This window comes from Poecilia latipinna, unplaced genomic scaffold (assembly GCF_001443285.1).
Source record: "Poecilia latipinna isolate Pla-1442-1.1 unplaced genomic scaffold, P_latipinna-1.0 Scaffold1973, whole genome shotgun sequence".
In the NCBI taxonomy this organism is placed as follows: domain Eukaryota; kingdom Metazoa; phylum Chordata; class Actinopteri; order Cyprinodontiformes; family Poeciliidae; genus Poecilia; species Poecilia latipinna.
Genome location: NW_015114589.1, coordinates 88,622 through 111,562, shown reverse-complemented (window position 1 = coordinate 111,562; position 22,941 = coordinate 88,622). Strand labels below are relative to the sequence as shown.

Genomic DNA, 22,941 nt, shown 5'->3' with positions numbered 1-22,941 from the left:
CAAACCTTTCTAATCTGCAGAGGAACTAAGGAGGTCGTTTTGACTCTCCGTTTGGGGTTTTTTTTTTTTGGTTACCTGGAGAAAAGCACTTCTTGTAGGTGCAAGGCCAATTCTGAGAAAGGAACGCCTTGCTTTAGCTTTCATAAAAAAGATCAAAACCCTAAAAAAATCACCTAAAAGCATTATAAATTCATCTTGTTTCTGGGATTTTGGAAAAAACCGGATCCATGTGTATGCTAAGAACTGTCAGAAAGGACAACAAAGCCACATGAATTATTTCAAGTGATATGTTGGGAGACGACTGTGTAGATGCCCTTCAGGAGTTGTCAGTTTGATATCTCACCCAGCAGTGCACACACTCACACACACACACACTCACACACTCACACACACACATCGATATATATCCAGAGTGTGAGCCTGTAAGAAATTCCTCATATGAGAACAATTAGGGAGTCTCATTTTTTCCTAATATCAATCATGCAGCTCATGAATAAAGACAATTAGGTCCTGACGAATCCATACAATTGCATCTGCCCTTTGAGCCCCCACCCCCCGGCCCCCCCCGTTCCTTCGATGTGGGACTGATGCCTCTCGGGTATACAGCACTCTCATCACCGCAAACTCAGTGTGAGCCACCGCAGTCAATAATAGGAGACAAAACAGAGGAGGCAAGGGCCCAGTTGCGGACTAGATCAGATCCTCCGGACGCGTGTCACTCTTCATTAGGGAGGCGGGGTAGCAGGGGACGCCCTTAAGGTGAGGACGGTCGCAGACTGGAGCTGGGGACGGGAGGGGCCGAGTGGCAGCTGTGGAACAATGACAGAATCTGTGTCCAAGGGCCCCTCAGGCCAAACACCAGCTCTCCTCCACCCTGAACTGATCTCTCGCCTCTGGACCCAACAGGGAAAGAGAGGGAGGGAGGCAGAGACAGAAATAGACCAGTCACACTCGGTAGACTTTCTATCCAGACTTGCTGCGTTGAAGACCGCCAGACGTTGATGGAAGTCATCGCATCAGTGTGTCTAATGTCATATTCATAGAGGTGTGATTGGTTTACCTCAGGCATGGGTGGTTCTCCCCAACAGCACAGCGGCTCGGATAATGTCAGGTATTAATCTTTTATAGCCGCCATTAAATTAAGCACTTTGATCACCTATTATTAATTTATACTGATTACTGCAGTGTTGGTGAACATGCAGGCGAAGCCAGTTACTAAAGGATACCCCTCCCTGGGTTTGCCATTTCGGGAGACTGTGATATTTGCACAAGCAGGAATAAACATTTCTCAGCGTAATTAAGTTTGAGTAGGAGACATAACCTCGTATCAGATGCTGTCTTATTCTAAATGATCCATTTAAAAATGATCAGATTACTTTCTATTCATCTTTAAAAACACATTAATTTCTACAGGTTGCTACATCAGGAGGAACAAGATGGTGAAACGTAAATGTAACTTTTAGGTATACATGCAGAACATTACAGAAATTACATACCACAGCCACAGAAAAACATGGTGTTGGCTGCATCATGCTGTGGTGACACTTTCCTTAGCTGAAATTGGAAAAACAGAATTCGGGGAAGAAAAACTGAAAAGCAGAATAAGGACAGTAAAGAGAGGGAAAATGTTAAGGTTTGATCATGTTGAGCTGTGATTGATGGAACTGAGTTTCTGTTCTCAACCAGAAAACACTGAAAGAAAATGACTGATGTTGTGACCTTAAGTTCAAGAGCAGGACAATGGTCTGAGGACAGCTGCAAGTCCACCTGTGAACGTCCAACAGCAGCTTGTAGTGGTCAAGCTCAAAAACCTCCTCATGTGGCTACGTTAAACAATGGGTAAAAATACAAACTTAACTCATTAGGTCTCAGTTTGGGGGTAAGAATCCTGCAGATTCTAGAAAAAAAAATAAAATAAAATCACCAGCTGACTTGGGATTGATTGAGGACAGGCTGCACCTAATGTGGTGCAGCAATGAAAACAACTTGCAAAAAAATATATGGAAGGTTAATGAGAAAAAAAACATTGTTTTATAGTTTAATCAAATGGGACAATGGATGACTTTCCTTTTTGTGATTATTATTTCTCCCCAATGCTTTTCCAACCAAGAGAAATTTTTATTTTACCATTGTAGTTGTTAATTCTGTAAAATTTTCACACAATTTTTATTATTGTGAACAGAAAATGAAACACTTACAAGAGGTAGAAAATGTTTTAGTGATATAACCCCATCCAATAAGAACAGAAAGCATTCCTGTTGTCCCTGATCCTGTGATGTCACCAGTAGTGAGCTAATGCGCTAAAAAGCTAACAGTTGAATAAAGTTCAACATCGCTGTTAAAGTTTTGGTTTTTGTTAAAATTTCTTCAAGTATTTAGAATCTTATATTAATGTTTTACTGTTTATGCAGCAGAATGTTTTGACTTTAGATAATGGTGATTAACCAACATTTTCCCCACTGTTTTCTGTCATCTAAAGCTTTTCAAGTCGGTAAATTTCCAAAAGACGATGTGAAATTTCACCCGACTTCAAACCAGACCTCAGGCTTTGACCAAAAATCATTGTCAAGGCTTAAAAAGCAAATGTGAAAGTGCCGTTCAATACTGATTGGGCTGGATGGCCAAAATAGCAAAAACAACAAAACAGCCGCACTGCCAGTATTTTTCAGAGGACACACCCACCAATACATGACGACGCACCGCCAGTCGTGATCTTTGCCGATGGCGATCTTCAGGGCTCAACCTCCCACCTGAGAAGGTGACAGTTTTCTGCTCCCAACATCCCATCATACATCACAGCAAGAAATGCATCATCAAAGCATCCAATGTTTGTGCAACACATCCATTTCTGGCATCAGCAATACATCACACTAATAACCTCATCTAGAAAAGGACAATGGGCGCCGTGACGCAGGCCGGCGCTCTCCTGCCACACGTAGGTGGCACACGTTCGCCTTATTAGCCGGGTCAAACATAATCAGTGATAGACACTGCGCGGCTGCTTAATTATGGCTGGCAGCTGGCAGCGGGGGCCTTCCTTCAGGGGCCGGGTTATGCCCATGCATAAACCTCTCCCCTCCCTCCACAGCCGCCCACACTGCCCCAAATGAAGAATAAATCTAACCTCCCTTTTGTTTGCAGTGAAGCATGTGGCAGCCCCTTCATTTAAGGCACAAACACAAATGTGGACAGAAGTTGGGATTAATAGAGGGGATGGAGCATTAAATTAGTGTAATTCTGCTACAACGTTGTGTGTTTTTTTATTTATGTGTTTGCAAAGGTATTAAACCTAGATTCTCACTATGTGAGGTTTTTACAGAAATTTTAGTCAAGGTGGCATCAAAATAGACTTAAATTTGACTTCCTGAAGCCTGCAGATACCCCGTCTCGCCAACTAACAACGTCTCCTGTAAGCAAGAACATTTTTTATCAGTAGCAACAGTTCAAAGTGGGCTAGCATTCACGCACGCCACTCAATGCACCTCGATACCTGCAACCGGCTCACGCTATTCTGTCAAACTGTATATTTTCTCTGAACAAGCCAACAAAGCCCCTGAGCTATTAGTGCGCTCCGATTTTTCAAATTCATAACACAGACTGCCTGACAGCTTGTTTGCTGCACTCTGGATGACACAACAGATGTATTCACATCCCAACTAGGCAGAACGCATCCTGAAAAGGCACCTCAGCTCCTGTCGCAAACGGCTTGTAAATCTGCTCTTAAATGAGAGCGAGCGAGAGCCCGGCTGCTGGCTGCCTGCCCGACGGCAGAAGAGATATAGCCTCGTGAAGTTTGTAACAAAGCCGTCTGTAGCCTGACGCACTGTGTGATTAGATATTTGGTACACCTAAATGTTACTAAAAAAAACAAAAAAAACACTCTTCTTACAGGCAGAAGGAGAGATGCTGTTTGAGGCCAGAAACGGTTGTGCGCTGTGATCTCCCAAGGCCGTTGTGCACGCAAACACACATCTCACACATGCAGAGGCCCCCTGATTCAGTCCCCTCTGGTTTATTGATCCGCTTCATTCTCCTTCAATGAGATGCAGACAGCATCTCGGCACCCAGACTGCTCATAATCATGATATAACTCATGAGCGTATTGAAAGCTGCCATAGGTAGGGAAAAATCGGATAATGCCACAGCCAGGATAATGAACAATATCAGATGACATATCGATGTTGTCATGCACACCGGGTAATGAAACATATATGTGTGGTGTTAGGTTTGAATTGGCACGTTCAGGAGCAGAGACACAGCTGCAGACACATGGTTTATTTGCCTCTAACGTGGTTTGCCATTTCCACCTTGTTGGGGGGCAAAGCAAAGAAGCGCCTCACTTTACAAACCTTGTTTATTTCACCATTCAGATTCAAAGGTCAGGCTCGGGCGGAGCGAGGTACAGTTGGGTCTTTATAGACGTTGAAGCAAACTCAAGACCTCAAGCCTCTCCTTCACCGCTCCCTTTCAATTCAGCCTCTCCCCATCACATCACACCGTCACCATGGCAACTCTCCTGATCGATCAAGTGCCTTCTAATGCCGAATGTTTCTCCAAACTTAAACAATCAGACGGTCGTCAGCCACAGCGTGTCAAGGAGGGGGCTCCAGCAGAGGGGGGTGATGCATGACAGGTTCACCTCTGAGTTAGCAGGCCGCCGCTGTTAACTGCACCGCTGCAACGCAACGTTTTGGGGGGAAATGGAACCAACACTTATGGAGGATATTGCACAGGGTTCTTCCATCTGGACTAGAAAAAATGTCTCTTCTTCCATCTTACTCCAGTAAGCTATTCAATGTTGATCCTTGTATGGGTGTCTGTGACCAGATTCCAAAGATTTTTCCATTGTTTCAGTCTTCTTCAGCTCATGCTCGTCAGTTTTAGCCAATAAATTGTACAATCCAAGCATCCGCTGGAGTATCTTCACCTTATCATTTTATCTTGAAGTTTTCAGGCATGCCTTTGCTACATAATACACTGGTGAGTTGTTTTCTTTTCAACTTTCAACCTTATGTAGGTGTCGGGAAGGGTGTTCCCGTCTGACGTGACCAGGAATCCAGCATTCTTGAACTCATCTGTCGTAAACTTTTGGTCATTAAGCCAAACTGTGTCAAACCTTTACAGACTGCATTCAGGTTCAGTTTTTCCAGTGTCATTCGTAAGTTGGAGAGGATTGATAGACAGGTAACATGGCTCCACCTACTGAGCTGTCAGTTCAAATTGTCTGTACCTGTTAGAACCTTTGTTTGATAAATAGGATCAATTAAAAGGCGGAAACATGTATAGATGTCAACGTATCTGATTCAGGTGTGGCTAGAGATACCTGTGTAAGTCTGACGTTAGAAATCCTACAACAAACATGACAAAACCAAAGAGAGTCAACGTCCAGGCTGGTTGAACAGTTTCCTCACACATTGAACATGTGATTGGAATATATTTGCATGTCTGTCTTTAAGTGTGGAAGTGTAGAAAAAGAAAATCTCAAATCTAGACTCTATTGGCTTTACAGAAGCTGGAGGCAATGGGCATTTGGGTTCATGTGAGGTTCTGATGTGTCACATTTTCTTTATGTCAGCAGCCATGGACTGAGGTTGAGGGCTCAGGGTTCACTGTGTGATATTTCGCCATGCCTCGGTTCTCTTCAGCTCACTGGTTGAGCTTGTGTCTGTGTCCAGAAGCATTGCGTCCTCTCGTGCCTTTGTGTTCACACGCGCCTCGAGACATGGAGAACACGGGGAACCTTTCAGAAACTCAAACAAACGCACAGAGGAAGAAGGGAGAATGAGCCGAAGCAGAAGGAAGGGAAAGCTTATTACCACAAAACAGATGGCCCCCCAATTCACCGTGGCCCCACGGGGACCTGGAGGGACAACTCTTTGCACCTCCAGGTTACCAGCGCTGCCGAGAGGGGCGGGGTGCTTAAACACGACTGTGTGCGCGCACTTTTGTGTGTTAACTTGTAAACAAAAAGCAAATTTGAGGCATCTCTGGCAAGGGGCCACTCTCCGCTCAATTTCCCCAGAGTTGATGCTTTAAAAAGTGATTCATTTAGAGCTTTTGTTACTTCTGGAAATGGATCACCAAAGACAAACAGGCTGCATGCTTTGCAGAGTTTTGTTCCCTCAGCGGACACTGAAAACTACCAGACTGGCATGTCCAAAACAGGGAAGTAATCCTTCTACCACAAAACCACACACATGTTTGGCACCAAGTTTTACTGCTCCAGCGCCATCACTCAGCATCGTCTCTGGATGAGCTGATGTCACAACATCCGTAAAATGAGATCTCACACGCGTCCAAGCATTCGCACCCTTTTCTAGGTGACGCGTGCGGCCGAGTGGAGTGGGCGCGCACGCCCAGGATGACAGGCAGCGAGTGGAAATGAAGGATTTGGAGTTCCATCCCGGTACATTATGCAGCAGATGGCGTTCAGGCCGAGCACGGCCAGGCCGCTCCCAGGAGAACAGGAGCGAGAGAGGCGGCAGAGGGGAGGAGAAAACACGAGGGGGGGAAGTGTTGAAAACAGGGGTGAGAGACAAAGCTGATTTTTTTTTGTTTGTTTGTTTCCCTTTCTCTCTCTTTTTTTTATTTATTTGCGTGAACACATGTTTGTTTCCCCGTTTCCTGACGGACTCCCTCATGGTTCACCTAAGCTGCCTCCACTTTCTCCACCTCACCTCCCCTCTTCCTCGCTCCTCGCCGTCCTCCTCCTCCCCCGCCCCTCCACTCCTGCCCAGCTGAGGCTACACCTGAGCCCAGCCACGGAGGCCCTGACCCCAGATGACCCGCTGCTGAGAGAGGAAGAGGAGGAAGGAAAAGGTAGAAGTGGAGTAAATGTAACAGATTAAGCTTTTTGTTTTTACCCAAGAATCTCCACGTAAAGAAGCAGCTGTACGCCCCAATAAATTTGAGCTGGATTCACACACCACAGCTGAGTTGATCAAATGCCATAATCAATATACACACACACACTGACACACACAAACACAAAGCGTTCTGCTTAGTCCCCCAGATCTTTGCCCCTGGCGCTTTTTGTTTTGTGTTTTCCGAATTAATTGAGCCAACGCTCAAGTGTGGGGCCAGATGTCACTGCAACCTGTGGGGATTATTAGAAATCTGTTTCCACCCATTGTTTGCGTGGACCCCTTCAAACCGCAATGCCTCGTGCTCTCACCGCTGAAGTTTCAGAGCGAATCGAGTCCCAAACCAGATTGCTAATGTACGAAATAATAGTCTACGAGTTCCAAGAATAAACAGAGCCCACATATCGACATGTGGGACATTTGGGGGACTTTTCTGACTCCACTCCAATGACCGTGGCCTGTGCCCATTGGCCACCAGGGGCCTCCCGTTGGCCTCCCAGTTTGGCCCAAACACCGCCATGCTCCTTGGCTGAGCTGTGGGCCTAATGAACTCATCAGCCAGCTGGAGGCCCTAGATGGAGGGGCAGAGGGATGAAGAGAAAGGAAGGAAGATGGGGTTAGTAGGTTGCTTGAAGGATAGAGGTGGGTGACTGAGGAAAGCTCACCAACACCTTGAAGGAGGCAGGTGCATCTTCAGAGGGGGCCTGAGGCCAAAGTAGGAGGGTCAGCCGGTTGGAGGAAGAGCTGGAGGAAGCTGAGCAGAACAGGGTGTAATGGAGACTATGAAAGATGGAGGCAAGAACTGGATTGATGATCCTTTGGCTCGTGAAAGGAGCCCAGATGAGCAGGTGAAGGTATTATCCCATAAAAAGAAAGTCAATAGTTGGGCTAGCAAGTAGCTTCACATCCTGCTGAGCTGAACTGAAAACGTCAGAACCAGGAAGTATTCATGCCCCATAAACCTCTTCACATTTTGTTGTATTAAAACCAAAACGTTAATGTGTTTAGTTAGAGTTTTATGTGGCGGACCAACACATTCAGTCTTGCCACAAATTCTCAGCTGGGTGTAGATCTGATCTAAACCATTTCATCGTAACTCTGACTCTGTTTCGAGTCGTTGTCCTGCTGAGAGGTGAAACTAAACTTCAGTCTCCAGACTTTCACCTGGGTTCCTCAATTAATAACCTTGTATTTTAGCTACTTGCGTCTTCTTATTAACTCTAGGCACGCATGACGTTAACGCCACTGTTTCATGGTGAGGATGGTGTGTTCAGGGTAAATCTGAAGGTCAAAGGATCATAGGATCTCGTGCAATCAGAGCACCGTCTGACATATGTTTGCTGCATTTACTATCTGAGTTATGGCAAACTTTGAATAGGAGTTCAAAGTTAAAGAAAGTTGGAAGCAAGACTTGGATTGATGAAGCTCAGATGAGAAGGTGACAGTATCACCTAGTAGTAGAAAAGAAAAGTTGTATCTTCTGTTCACAACTGAGTAAAACTTGTACAAAATGTAAGAATTAATTTCTGATTTGGTCTATCAAGAACTGCATTGGTTTAGTTGGACACAATATTTGAGTGACTTGCTTTGTACAATAATCTGTTTTAGTCTGATTGCTGTTCACTCCTGTGCTTTTGCTGCCATTGTTCTGATGGGTTTCAGCTCCCACCCATGTCATCAGGTGAGACCTGGTTTGTCCTTTAGGGTCCCTTGAAAGCTGTGATTGTACCTTTGCAACCGTCTCTGGAGATTTCAGTCATGACCAACGCCCTCTTGGCTTTTATACCTTCCAGTGAGGGGCAACATAAGCCATGTAGTTCTCATTTTGAACAGTAGACAGAGCTGAAAATAAAAACATTTTCAAGCGTCTTTAGAGGAAGTGCATTTATGATGCAACTCCAACTGTAAACTTTGGCCTCAATCTTCAGGCAAATCTACGCTGACTTCAGTTTCGTCTGCAGGAAGCGGGCATATTCCATCCATAGCTTCTAAAATTGAGCCGCAGAGCAGCTTGTAGTTTTCATTTAGGCTCCAAACGCTACCTTTCTGTCCTTTCTGGAAATTAAACATGTGATTTCATGTGAATGTCAAATCACAGCTGGCTCGTTTGCTGACTAATGGTGCCTCTGAAGTCATCACACTTACATCAGCATCATCATCAAGACGCGATGTGTTCACTGCGCAATCAACAAACTCATCATCCTCTTTCTCATCTCTCCCTCTGCGGTTCCCCAGTGTGTTTCTCCCAGCGAGTGTGTGAGAGTGTGTGTGTGTGTGTGTCTGCACATCCACAAGGAGAGAGGGAGGGAGAGAAAGTGAGCACCTTTGTGTGTCCATATGCGTCTGGGTGGCGGCGAATGCGCTGGGCGTCCTGCTGGGAGCACAGATGGTGCCGAGGCCTGCCACGGCAGCGCCTGACGATGGCCACATTCTCACATGGGACCCTCAGCTTTCTGGATCCCACACCTCCTGCTCGGGCTTGAGCCGACAACCCTCCTTCCTCTTCCCCCCGTCCAGGGGCCGGGGGCCGGGCCCGCTGCCCGTTCCGCCACCCTGAAAAAACCCCCAAAACGAACACCGCACACGGGGAAGATGGCGGTCGCACTCTCCCCGGAGCGTTTCCCCCGCGTGCGAGCGAGCGAGAGTCAGAGTGATGTAAGCGATGCAAATGTGAGAAGAGTTAGAGCGTTGTCAAACGCTGAGCTTCTGGGGCTAAATGATCAGTCACAACATCTTCCTCTGTCTCGTTTCCGTGTCCTTTACCCCACTCTGTCTTCATTTTTGTCTCTGAAGTGTTTTTTTTTTTTGTTCCGTCTTTTCCTTCTGGTCGTCTAATTTGTCCTTGCCCCTCTCTCTGTTGCAGATGCCCCCCGTGGCTCGCCGTCCACCTGAGAGAGGCCTCATACGTCTCCTGACAAAGTGACTAATCCTCCCCATTTCACAGCTCCAGCCCGCTGCTCCCTGCAAATGTTCAAAGCTGAACGTGTGTGTGTGTGTGTGTGTGACAGGTGGGTGCATGTCACACAAGTTCAAGGTGTTTTTTTTGTTGCTGTAACAAGCGACTCAGACAGCTGCTGAGCTTTGAGTGATTAGAGATATAACTCCATCACTGACGCTTCACCTGAGTGACATCACTTCCTGATGTCTTGTTGACAGTTTCTTGAAAATGAGGTCCACCTCCAGATGGAAAAGTTTCTCCTCTTGTTCCCTCAGATTAGAAAGTAATGTTACCCTCAACTTTGAAATTAGCATCTTATTTCCGGTGAATCCACCTCCAGTATCAGGCCTCAGCTGGTGATAGAAGCCGAGGAAGGAATAATCATAACTATAAATCACTGAACTCTGTTCTTGCTGTGTGTCTGCTAGCGCTGATTGATTATGGGAACTACAGTAAGAGGGCGCAGGAGTCTGCGCAAAATTTGTTTCAGAGGGTGATCTTTTTAAAGAAATGGTTCACCCTAAAGTTGATAAAATCCCCCAGAGATGAAGCAAGTGCAGCATCTCCGTGTGTGTGTGTGTGTGTGTATGTGTGTGTTCTGCTGCTGAAATGTCATTTTTCTCTTTTTAACCCGGATGTATTAACAGTTAGTAATTGTTATCTTAATTACATGTTAAATAAGGTAACTACACTGTAATTACACACTGGACAGGTTAACTCAATGCAGAACTGTGATGAAAAGTAGAATAATTAGAAACTAGGCGCCTTGCAGTCTTACTCCAGGATGTGAATAAAAGCTACGTTGGTGATCTGATTAAGTCCAAATTAATCCAAAACAACATTTTTGGATTTAATTTCACTCTTTAGAAATTCTGGTAAATATTCATAAATAGTTTGGTGCTATAAAGCAGACTATTGGTAACTTTCATATCATTTATTAGTCTTGTTGTAACACTTGTCCAGTGATTCGTGTTGCAGTTGCACATTTTACAGTAAAGTTTGGATTAGAGGGGCACAAATAAATCAGCCACTATGTCACCCCATGGTTGCCGACTTAGCAACTTCTCTGACTCAAACAATTACATTGGCCAATGATTTTTAAAGATTGGTGATTGGTCAAAGAATGAGTGAGTTGCTAGGTAACCAGAGAGTGAGTGAGTTAGTTGAAGCCACCAACCAGTATGTATTGCAGGTTTATCGCAATATATACTGTCATTGATTTATTGTCCAGTCCTGTGTTTAAACTGTAACAAGTTCCTACAATCTGAATTAGTATTATGCTATAAAATGGAGTCACAAAGGCTGCTTGAGGAAAAATTAGTCAAAAACAAAAATGTGGATCCATTTAGAGACCCCATCTTTCTCACATTTTAGGTTCTGTTGTTGGTTTATGGCTCAGAACCTTCTGTCCTTTACCCCAGTTTTATTCAAGTTGCAGATTAATTACTAATGATTCCATGAATGATATGTGATGTTTTCTTAAACAGGCTTTAGTTGCTGCAATTTGGCAGAGAAAAGAGTAAATACCGTGACTAAAGAACATCCATTAGCCGTCCTCTGGTGACTCCACCACCCTGCAGTGTGCTGCCTGTCTCCACTCTCACTACATCAGCTGTGGGATGTAATTGCAGCAGGCACCAACAAAACAGCCTTGGAGGTGTCCTTCGTGTCTTTGGCCCAAAGCCTCGCGGACCGAGGCGGGGTCCGGGTGATGCAGACCACCAAACACAAGCCCATTTCCCTTTTGCTGTCTGTGGAGCAATTAGGAAGTGTGTGTGTGCGCGCGTGTGTGTGTGTGTGTGTGTGTCCGTGGGCTCCAGCTGTCAGGAGGCCTCTGTCTCTTGGTCTTGACATGTCTCCAATACACCCCGCTGCGAGTATCTCTGTGTCACACGGACCCCGGCCGGAGCCCAGGGCGAACTGTCCGTCATCTCGCACACACACACACACCCACACACACACACACACGCACACGCACACACTTTCGTCCCTTTTTTCCTTCATTGATATGGTCCTTCTGGCACCACGGTTGGAACTTTGCTCTCATTCACAGCGTGTTTGTCTGGGAGTGTGTCTGCGGTGGCAGTAAACATGGCGGTGGCTGCGGGCCACGCCAAGTCATCCGTGCTTCCCCTTATCGTTTTAATCACCTCGTTAGGCGCAGCTAGTAACCCACGCTTGCTGGCCGCTGCTCCTCCTCTGGAACCGTGCCCTCCTGACCTGATGCTGCTGGTGCGACTGGGCATGGGGCGCTGGGGGTGATGGGGAGAGGAGGATATATGACGAGCTTTAGGGTTTTCAGATGTTAGCGAAAGCCAGAAAGGTGTTATTTTTGCTTAAAAGTTTAAATCATGCCTAGAAGGAGGCCTTTCAATGCAAGTTTTATGTGATAAACCTAATAAAGTAGAATGAAAGTACTAAAAACTTCTAAAATACTACTACCGTTCACTTTGGGGGTGGTACTCTACAAGCTTTGCATTGTTCCAGATAAGGATCCACCATAAAATTGTATAAATTCAAATTGCGAAAAGAAATTTGCTGAATGGAAACACACCAATTTCAAAATAAAATCATTTTTTTAAAGGTTTGTGCATTAGAATTATATGTTTTTCCAGCCATATTTCGCTAAACTGTGATGGAAACATGAGTCACATGATCAACAATCAGATGTTACTACTGGCACAAACGACAAACAACACGACAGGAAGTGGTAGGATGATGATGGTTTGTTTTTGTTTTTTTCAGACAATGTGCAGCTGACTCCACCAGAGCTCTCACACAATTCACAAAAAGTTGTGCTGAATCCTTAGCTCTTCTTTAGAATGGCCAACTACAAATTCCCCAAAACGCTGCATACGTAGTGGGTGGGGCTTGTCACTCCAGTGCCTGAAAAAGGCGTGACATTTCCTCTTTACATTTGACGCTGACATGATTTTTAATGACTTATCGTGTGAACAAGTTTACTCACGTGTGATTTTAATTTCATTCCTTAACTCATGGAAACACTGCTATTACGAAATTGTATTTTTTTTGACACTAGACAAGATTTCTGCACATTTGTAATGGAACCAGAGCTATTCAGGTTGGATGAATAGCATCTGTGAAGAGTCACAGTCTTGTAGAAAAGGAAACCTCCATCCCAGTTTAAAATCTTCTACAGCCTCTTAATTTCCAGAAAATGTTCATGACAACCAAACCAGGCCAGTAAACAATTTATTAATTTATTGGTTTTTATGTCTTCATTAAGGAAGATTACTCTTTATGTTTCTCTATGACATAAACATGATTATCATTTTTTTTCTAGAGGGGCCGTGGCCCCCCAGGCTCCCTCCTTGGATTCACCACTGCTAACTCTTTCAATTATTTTTCAGTCTCAGCTGACCGAAGTGCTTCACAACAAACACAGCATCACAGGTAGATAAATAATAAGACAATTATAAAACTGGCAAAGATACCAAAAGCTAAAACAAAACAATACTTAATTTCAGCTGCAGCGATTTTCAACTCTAACTCTGACCAACTTTTTTTTATAGTATCCCCAAAGCATAATGCTGCCACCTTTGTGTCCTACCATTGGGATGCTGCGTTCAGGGTGTTGTGGAGTGTTTTTTTTTTTTTTTTTTTCTTTCACTGATGGTTTGCAAGTCCAGTTTTGGCCCCATCCAACCCAGAGCGCGTATTTATTTAGTAATTACTACTGTTTGTAGATTTTATTTAGGGGCAATCAGAGAAAATATGTTTTATTTTACAATTATTCACTTTTCTGTTTGCCTTTTACATAAAATGTAAGTTTTTCTCCACTCATGCAGCTGAAAATACAATATTCTGAAAAACCGGCTCACCTGGCACAACAGGTATCTGCTTTTGGAACGATGAGCGTTCAGTTTTACCTCCTTCTCTCATTCTGTAAAACATGTCAGGGCATGAAGCCAACATGCATGATAAAAAGATTCGAGTTAACCCCCTCCTTCATCGCCCATCAACACCCCCCTTGCTGCCCTCTCTCGCATCTCAAACAAAACAGTTTCTATTTTTTAATCATTGCTATTCACTAAAAACACGCACACGTGCACAAACTCACAACACGCATTTCTTTCTCTTTCTCTTCTCTTACCCCCCCTCTCCATCCTTTATCATGCACACATCTCTGCCTTCCCTTTGCCCACTACTCCCACGGGAGGCAGAGCGCTTGAGGGCCGAGGGGCGTGAGGAGAGGAGGAGGAAGAGGAGGAGGAGGAGGAGGAGGAAGGGTTGGAGGGAGGGGGCGGCGTTAGACAATGCCCATTCCTCCAATATATTCCGTCCCCTCTGTCCATGAAGTGAGCCTTTATTAGTGAGGATCGTTTGGATCTTATCTTCCACATGACGCGCGGCGGATGAGGAGGAATCAGAGCGACGAGGCGGGGGGGATTTATCTGCGATCTGCTCGACTCCCGACCTGGAAGAGTGTCGCTTATCTCCAGCCTCTTCATCTCCATCTTCCACAGGCGGACGGACCAGCAGCCTCTCTGTCAGCCCAGCTCATCTATTGTCTGAAATCCAACCGAGGACCGGCTGATCCCCTCTTATCGTCACCCTAATCGGTTTTTTTTTCTTTTTCTTTTTTTTTTTTTTTTTTTTTTTTTTTGGTTTTTTGGTTTGTTTGTTTTTTAATTTTGACATTTTTCTGCAGATTTCCTGAACTGATCCCAGGAAGACTTCTGGTCCGTTTTCAAAGCGTTCTGCGATGCAAGTTTCCATCAGGAAAAAGTGACAAAAAGTACTTTCTCTCTGCATTTTCTTTCCACTTCCTTGAGCCTGAATGCACGTCTTTTTGACATCTGATGCTCGTTCGGCTCGTGGAATATGAGTTAATTGGGAATTGGGTTAATTAAACGAAGAACCAAATTGCCTCCCAACTCTCTTTCAAAGTAAGTTAATCATCTTTAAATGTTACATTTTCCCCCCATTTATTTTAGCTAGAAAACTCAGATGATTTTCTAACCAGCTTTATTTGTAGTGTTTTGTTTATTAGTTTATTTTGCCATCAGATCTACTGTCAAGTCGCTCCGGCCTCAGCTAAGCAGATGTGTTCATCACACTGTGACAGATGGCCAATTCTGATTATGTTAATTCAGAGGGAAAAATGGCCAGCATCTTCTTCTTCTTCTTCAAAAAATAAATAAATAAATAAATAAATAAATAAATAAATAAATAAATAAACACAAGTTGAATTAAAGAAAATCAGAAATACATTTTTTATTTTTGGCTCATATTTAAGGCTTTTCTTTCACCTAAGGTTAAGTTTTTTTTTATTTTAAATATAACCATTTATTTAGTTTAACTTTGATTTATTATATATAAAAAGCTAAAAATATTTCTGAATTAGTTTTTTTTTCTTCCAAAGCATTAAATATTATGATTGTTCTGTTCAAGACAGGAGAACACCCACTGAGCAAAGTTCAAATGAATAAAAGTGGAAACTGTTTCCTTTCGTTTTAAAAAGGCCAAAATGTGACTGAAAAGTGAAAGTTATTAAAAACCTCTTTTGCTTTTTGAATGTTGATCATTTTGTTTAAACAAACTTAACTCTGAACCGAGTTGAATTTAAACTAAATATATATTTATTTAACGTGTTAAATAGTCATAAAAACACATCCACGTGTTTGGGAGAGGTTTCCTAAACTTTGCTGCAATTCGTTTTTCTGAGATTAATCACATCAGGATTATATTAGTAAATGTTCTACAGTGTTTACTTTTTAGAATAAATGCTAAAACATTACGCTAATTTAAATCTATATATTATTTAAGTAGATTTTATGACATCATGGATGTATGGAGGCCCGCTGAGAGATTTCTCCACTGGGGCCTCAACGCTAATTAAATCCTATGTTAAGCACAGTTTTAATTTGATTTATATGGTTTTATTCTTTTCGATTTTTTTTTTTTTTTTTACATTTTCCTTAGGTTTTCGAGGAGGCTCGCCCGCCAACACGCCGAGCGTAAAAATGATGCTGAGTCCGGACCAAGCCGAGGCGGACCTGTCGTGGACCCAGTCCGACCCGGAGTCGATGCTCAACGGGCTCAAGTCGGCCGGCTGCACCTCGGACGAGCCGACCGAGGGCGAGGAGCAGCGGGCCAAATGCAAAGCCGAGCAGCCGCTGAGCAGGGAGGAGAAGAGGAGGCGGCGGCGGGCCACGGCCAAGTACCGCTCCGCGCACGCAACCCGGGAGCGGATCCGGGTGGAGGCGTTCAACGTGGCCTTCGCGGAGCTGCGCAAGCTGCTGCCCACGTTGCCCCCGGACAAGAAACTCTCCAAGATCGAGATCCTCAGACTGGCTATTTGTTACATCTCCTACCTGAACCACGTGTTGGATGTCTGAGTGGGAGCGGACGGGCGGACTGGTGCGGGAGATTTCTACAGAACGCGCAGTATTTTCTAAGCCTTTCACAGATGGTACTTTGGGCAGACATGCTACACTGAAAAAACCGAACTTAGAATTCAACCAATAAAATTGGAGAGACAATTTAGTTGGGTAGAGTTATTATGACTTCTGAGTCCAACTTTTAACACATAAACGATGATTAGTCACTGAAATTCTAACTAATTAAGTTAATTTACCTAGTCTGGTGTTAAAAAAAGAAACCATAGCTAAGATGTGCTGTTGTGTGGCAGCAGCTGTCTCACTGTTAAAAAGTTCAGCTTGCTAGCAAGTTTCACTGCTGAATATAAATTTACTAAACAAACTCGCTTTTTTAAATAAACCATAACTCCTATGAGAGTTTAATTCAACCCGTGATAGCCTTACTGGTCTCTGCAGGACGAATAAAAAGAAGAAAATGTATGTTTGAATTCAACAGGTATTAAACATTACATTTGAAACCACATAAGTTGAATTAATTTAGTAAATATCCTCTAAAATTTATTTTTGCAGCAGTAGAACATTTATAACTTTAAAGAACTTTTGGCCTTTTTATTTTTTAAGAGTTTTCCACTTAACGGTGTGAAATTCATCTTTCACCAATTATGTAACCATCCATTTTTTCACTTTTTTTTTCAATTGTCAAAAATCAGTTAAATAAAATCTTTTTTTCCTCTCAGACTTTGATGAGTTAGGGAGAGACCAGCTGATTATTGAGGCTTTTAAGCTCTGAAAGCAATAAAAATTACATGGATGCATTTCCTGAGCGATTCAATATATCTGCATTCTTGCCTAAAAAAACTAATAAATTCATAATTCTGATAAAACAAAACTGTACAAGTTAAATAAAATTGGTGCAATTGTTTTGATTTATATAGTAAATAGATTTTAAACAGTATTTCTGTTGGGAAATATGTATGTTCACCATATAAGTTATCTTTTAAGATCATTTTGGTGATCTGATTAAAAGTTACCCTGAAAACTACCACTGCCTCAGGTGTGCAACACTCCACTTGCTAGCAAGTTTGACTTTAGCATTAGCGCTGTTGCTAAACTACCTTAATCTGAACACAATTTTAAATGTTAAATTCCTGCTTGAAATGGAACGTAGGCAATAAAACTGCTTAATTCAACTTTAAAGACATTTTTTTGAAGCAAATTTCACTTTTTACAGTGCGCGTTTCCCCTTTTTTCACTGTGTCAGGCTGTGGGGGGGCATTTTTCACATCAAAATGAAGGGATGTAAACAAAATAGCTGCTTTAGATCTTATAGTTTAGAAGATGTTTTCCGTAAAGGAAAAAAAAAATAAATTTCAATGCGTCAAGTGCTACTTATGACATGAGAAATTGTGACCTTAATCATTTTAAAGTGTATTTATTTATTTATTTATTTATTTATTTAATTGCGTTAATATTATTGCTAATTTATTTATGCGGATTACAGGTCTTTCTTTCTGTATAAATGTATATTGTTTGTCGATTCAATATATTTTTAGGCTGTGAAATTGAACGTGGTAAGTAATGGTGTTTTCCTGTTTAAAAAAAAAAAAAGAAATATGGCACTTTCTGTTAATCCACTGCATCTCCTGTTTGCTTTCAATGTATGTTCGATGTCTCCTTGTTTTGCTTTGATAATGTCTGTTATATCGATCGATGGCAACGATGAGCACTTGAACTGTGGGGCCCCACGGCCCCCTAGGTGTCTGCTTCCCTAAAATGTTGTGTTGGGACGTCATTCAGTTTTCAGATTCGCCTCGTTTTTCTGTCAGTTCATGACAACAAGAGGTTCTGTTGTGATCTCCAGAATGACACCTCTTCTTTTGCTGTGACCAAAAACAAAGTCTGAATTTATTCTCTTCGATGTGCTGATGTTAGGCTCTTATTTTAGAAAACGTTTATTTATTTGTCTCTTCTTTGTATCCTGGAAATTCCAATAAGTAATTTTATAGCAAAAGGAGAAGAAAAAAACACATATCCTCTATCCAAAGATTTTTTTGTCTCTTCAGGGTTGTGTAGACTTGTTGCTTTATGCAGATTTTTTAGTAGAGTTATTGTGTGACAGCTGGTTTCTAATGGACAGACTTTTTTCATATTTTCCGGTGTTATTTTTAATTAAAAACAAATGCTAAAGAAAGACTCCCTTTCCTATGTTGGGATACGTTTAAAACATTTCAGTTCATTAAACTCCATTAAATATATAAGCTAACAACATGCTAGCTGAGACAACCATGCTGTATGGCAAGCCATTAGTGACAAATATTGGGACTCCCAACCTATCTGTCGTAAAAACCCAAACTTAGTAAGTCCTAAAAACCTCATTTGTATCATTGTTTTATAAGAGGTCCTTTGAATGCCTTCTTTTGAAATTTGCAATGTTTTGTTGCATAAAGCCTGTTCATGAGTGGCAAAATAAGTGGCAGCCAATTCAAACACGCTCCTGCTGGCAGAAAATATTGATTTTTGGCAGCATTTTAACTCACTTTAGTAAAGTCCCAATTCACTAAACCACAGTTGTTGGAAAATAGACACTAAGGGTTTATCCTCTGAGCCTTTAGTGATGCTACACTTGTTATATCTCAACAAGAAATACAAAACTACTGATAAACAGTTTATATTGCCAACTTTTACTATGATTTACTATGATGTGTTATAGAAATATTAAATAATGATATCTAGGTCAGTTGACAACCTGCCTTTCTAATCATAATTCTGGCTTTTTTACTTGAGCTTTTACTGAACTACAAACATAGAAACCCAGAATATAAACCAGAGTATAAATAAAACCCACACACATCTTCACAGGAAGTGAGCGCTTTCAGGTTTATTTTATGCAAGCAAACAATAAATGATCTTGGAGATCAAGATTCACAGACCTTGTCCACATGAAAATAGAGTATTTCAATGACAATTTTATATTTTTCCTTTCTAAAACGTTACGTTATAAACATGGCACCCTTCTTAAAAATGTCTTCAATCGTAGAAAAATCAAAACAAAATGAAGCTTTTATACATTAATCAAACAGCAACTACCATCGGCTGTTTCTGTTTACTGCTAATAGAACATAACTAGAAAAAAGTTCAACCTTTGACTAGTCCACACCAAAGCTCTCATTTTGTTGGGAGTTTTTTTAGCCAATGAAAAAACTCCTGGACTTACTGATGCGTATTGGATCATTTTTCTGCTTCATAATCCAAACCTGGTTAAGTTTAAGGGCCCGACATTCTGGTGGCGAGCATAACTCATGGTTCCACCTGTTTCTGCTGGTTATCCAGAAAAGTAGCCCAGAGCATCACACTTCCACCACCATGTTTGACTATAGGGAAAGTCTTAGATATTATCAATATGTTTTTGTAAAATGTGAGATGGACCTTTCTGATGTTTTTGGTCAAGAAAAACTATGGATATCATTTTTGCCAAGTTGCTCTCATGAACCTTATGGTCTTTTGGGTTTTTTGGGACCTCTTGGATGAGTTGTGGATGTAATCTTGGAGTAATGTTTTTTTTTTTTTAGGCCAGACACTCCTGGAAAGGTTGACCACTGTTATATGTTTTCTACAGCTGTGTATAATAGTTGTCACTCAAGTCTAAGGCCTTACGAATGGCACCTTATGTTGTCATATGGGTTTTATTTAGGTTTTACTGTATTTGAGGTTCTAAACTGGTTTGACGATTGCTGAGGTTGAAGGTTTGGTCCAAGGGGGGACGATGTCATTGTTTTGTCAGGGCATTAGGGCAGTCCACCATTGTCCGTCGTTTTTTTATCTTTGAAAATGTTCAAAGTTGACTGGAAACATATATGCTCTCACATCAGTCTCACTGCACTCTCAGCGCGAACCTCTAAAAGCAAAACTAAGCCTTTATAGTTGCACTTTGAGATTTGCGTATGCATCAAGGTTCCTTGGTGCAGTTCTCACCAAAAAGACAACCTTCATAGAGGAGCCATGCAGGTGAAGCTGCTATGCAAGAAGACCTTCCAAACAGACCATTATGAGTGAAAGGTGGTTACAAAAATTCAGAGGTGCACATATACGCTACAAGTGTGTCCAAGGACGGAGCGAATGATGCGCCATTCTTGCACGGTACATCAATTGCATCAATTCAGTGCTTTAACTATAAACCCACCTTTGCTATTATTGTTACTAGTATATAAAAAGACTTTTAAAATAAAATAAGAAGCAATGCTTAGCCTGGCGGGTGGCAAGCAAAGCCTGGTGGCCCGCCAGGCTTATAATACACAAGTGGAAACCCTGTGTATTATAAATCTTAAACCAATAAAACACCAAACCACAACATGTGATAATAATAATAGCCCAAAACCCTCCTAATGTCTGGCCCAGCACATTTACATTCACCAAACACACATGCTGAAAGGTGGAATAAGTACTTTAGCGTACTTATGAGACATCACCCCTTGTTCACTCTACTGTCCAAACACACATTCACAGCAAGAAAGAAAACCCACACACACAAACACACACTCAGTGGTCAGCAGCTAAAGGCAGTGGTAGGCTACATATATATATGCTGCTGGCTGAAAGGCTCTCTGCCTCCCCAGAGAGGGGGCAGGTGTTACTCCAGACGAGCCAAGACAACCAAATTACTGGCCGTCTGGCACCTCCCGTGGGAAACCCGGCGAGGAAGAAGGGATGGGAGAGATGGAAATTTATGAGAGAGCGAGAGCGGAGATATAATATTGCCAAATGGTGTGAGCTGCAAAGATCCAAATATTTATAACGATTTGTAAGATATCTGCACGCCTATTCTCATCGATTGTGCCAGGAAAGGCTTGTTGAGTTAGACTGGAAGAGATGTGTGAACGCTTTTATCCAAACTACATCGGATTATCAGGAGTTCAACCTTTTTTTGTGAAGCTTGGGTGGCCCAGTGGGAGCTGAACCTTCAACCGTGGAAATGCCACAGGCTGCTTTAATGCAGCAGAATGCGTTATATAACAAAATATGTGATTAAAACTACATCCATCCATAAATGTTCTCAAAAAATAGGTTAAGTTTAAAAATATGTACAATGTAGAATTGTAAAATGTCAAACCTAGAACAGAAAAATAAAAATGTAACTCAAAAACAAAAACAATTGAACTGAGAATGAAGGAATACTCTGAAATAAACCCACTTAGCTTCCACACTAAAGACACACACACACACACACATATATATATATATATATATATATATATATATATATATATATATATATATATATATATATATATATATATATATATATATATATATATATATATATCTCAAAGCATTTGGTCAGTTCTACATGACTGACCAAAGTTATTTGGAGCCAATTTGAAGGACCTAAAGAGCCACATGTGGCTCCAGTGCCACAGGTTGGAGAATCCCGGTTTCATTGGACAATCGTTAGGTTTGAAGTTGTGCCAATCTGTCAGATTTTACATGATGGATTGAGTTGTTCCAGTTTCACACATTTACACTGAGATTGAGAAACATCTAACCTCTCACAACTTTTCTGTTGTGTTTAACTTTACTTCGGGGTGGCAGGTTAAAAAGGGCAAAATCCAAATGCAAACCACAACATCTATGTGTGGCTCTGCAGTCCTGGTTTTGTTTTTTGACCTTCCATCTGTCAGTTTGTGACTCATCTGTCAGGCTTTCTTCGACTTTTACCTTCATCTGTTGCAACACCTGCTGTGAGCACTTGCTGGGCAGTGGAGCTAAAACAAAACCAGTAAACCAATTTGATCTTCCAAAATACAAAACTTCTTGTTGATGAATTTAGGTGTGTTGAAGAACCTCAGTACTGGAGTCAGAATTCCCAACATCAAAGTTAAATATGGCTGCTGCTTCATATAAACAACACAGGGTGTGTCCAAATTCAGTTCCTGGGTCTTTTGAAGGCCACATATGAAGGTCGACTACGTCACAGCGATGCAACAAAGGTTGTCCAAATTTGAAAAGTCTTCCAAATGTGACCCACAAGTGTGTCCTTGTCCCTCTGTATTTGAGGTCTAGAGTACCTTCACTGACCCTTTCCCAAGAGGCATTACAGAGATTTTGTTCTGGGTCCTTTTGAAGGACGCAACTGCTGAATTTGGACATATCCATAATTTGGTATTAAGTATTACAAAATTTTATTTTGTGCTTCTGATGGTTTGAATGTCATCAAATAAGCAAACTTCTTTTAGATAATGTGTTCCTATAACACTTAAACATAGAATTTTGAAAAATACATCATTGCTGGTATCGCTAACAGGAGTTAGCCTGGTCACTTCTGTTCTGTTTTCAGTGTGACATCATTCCCTGATCCAAGCTACTACTTCTGAGGCAATCAGTGCATGATATTAGAAATAAAAAAATAGCTAGCTAGTACATGTAGCTGATTTGATATGAGCCTAAGCTAATGTAAGCTAACTTTAATGGTAGCGGACTGCAAAGCCGGAATTTGAGGGCCAGTGTCCTGCAAGTTTTAAATGCAAAATCACTTCAACACTTCTCAATCACATGAATAGTTAGAGACAAGGGGAATATTAAAAGTTCAAAATTAGCGAAGACTAACTAGAAATTACATTCCAGAATGGTCGGCTGGCATAGCACCGTCAACACGCCTGCTTTCGTTCACTTGACAAAAACATACATTAAGTGTTTGTAACAGCCTACAGCAACAGGGGATGCGCTTACTTTAAGAATGCGCTTGTGTGTTAGGAATATATGCGCGTATGTGCATGTTCAGGTGGAGGCAGAGCGACGTCAA

General features: G+C 42.0%; 1 protein-coding gene across 1 annotated transcript; it reads left to right on the top strand.

Moving 5' to 3' along the window:
- The first annotated feature begins 14,050 nt into the window (after positions 1–14,050).
- nhlh2 (nescient helix loop helix 2) lies at positions 14,051–18,332 on the top strand. The gene is made up of 2 exons (XM_015016014.1): positions 14,051–14,711; positions 15,748–18,332. The coding sequence occupies exon 2, from the start codon at positions 15,789–15,791 to the stop codon at positions 16,161–16,163; it is 375 nt and encodes a 124-aa protein (XP_014871500.1). The 5' UTR covers positions 14,051–14,711; positions 15,748–15,788; the 3' UTR covers positions 16,164–18,332.
- The last annotated feature ends 4,609 nt before the right edge of the window (positions 18,333–22,941 follow it).

Coding starts and splice junctions, on each gene's coding strand:
- nhlh2 (XM_015016014.1), top strand. CDS start 15,789: ATGATGCTGAGTCCGGACCAAGCCGAGGCGGACCTGTCGTGGACCCAG.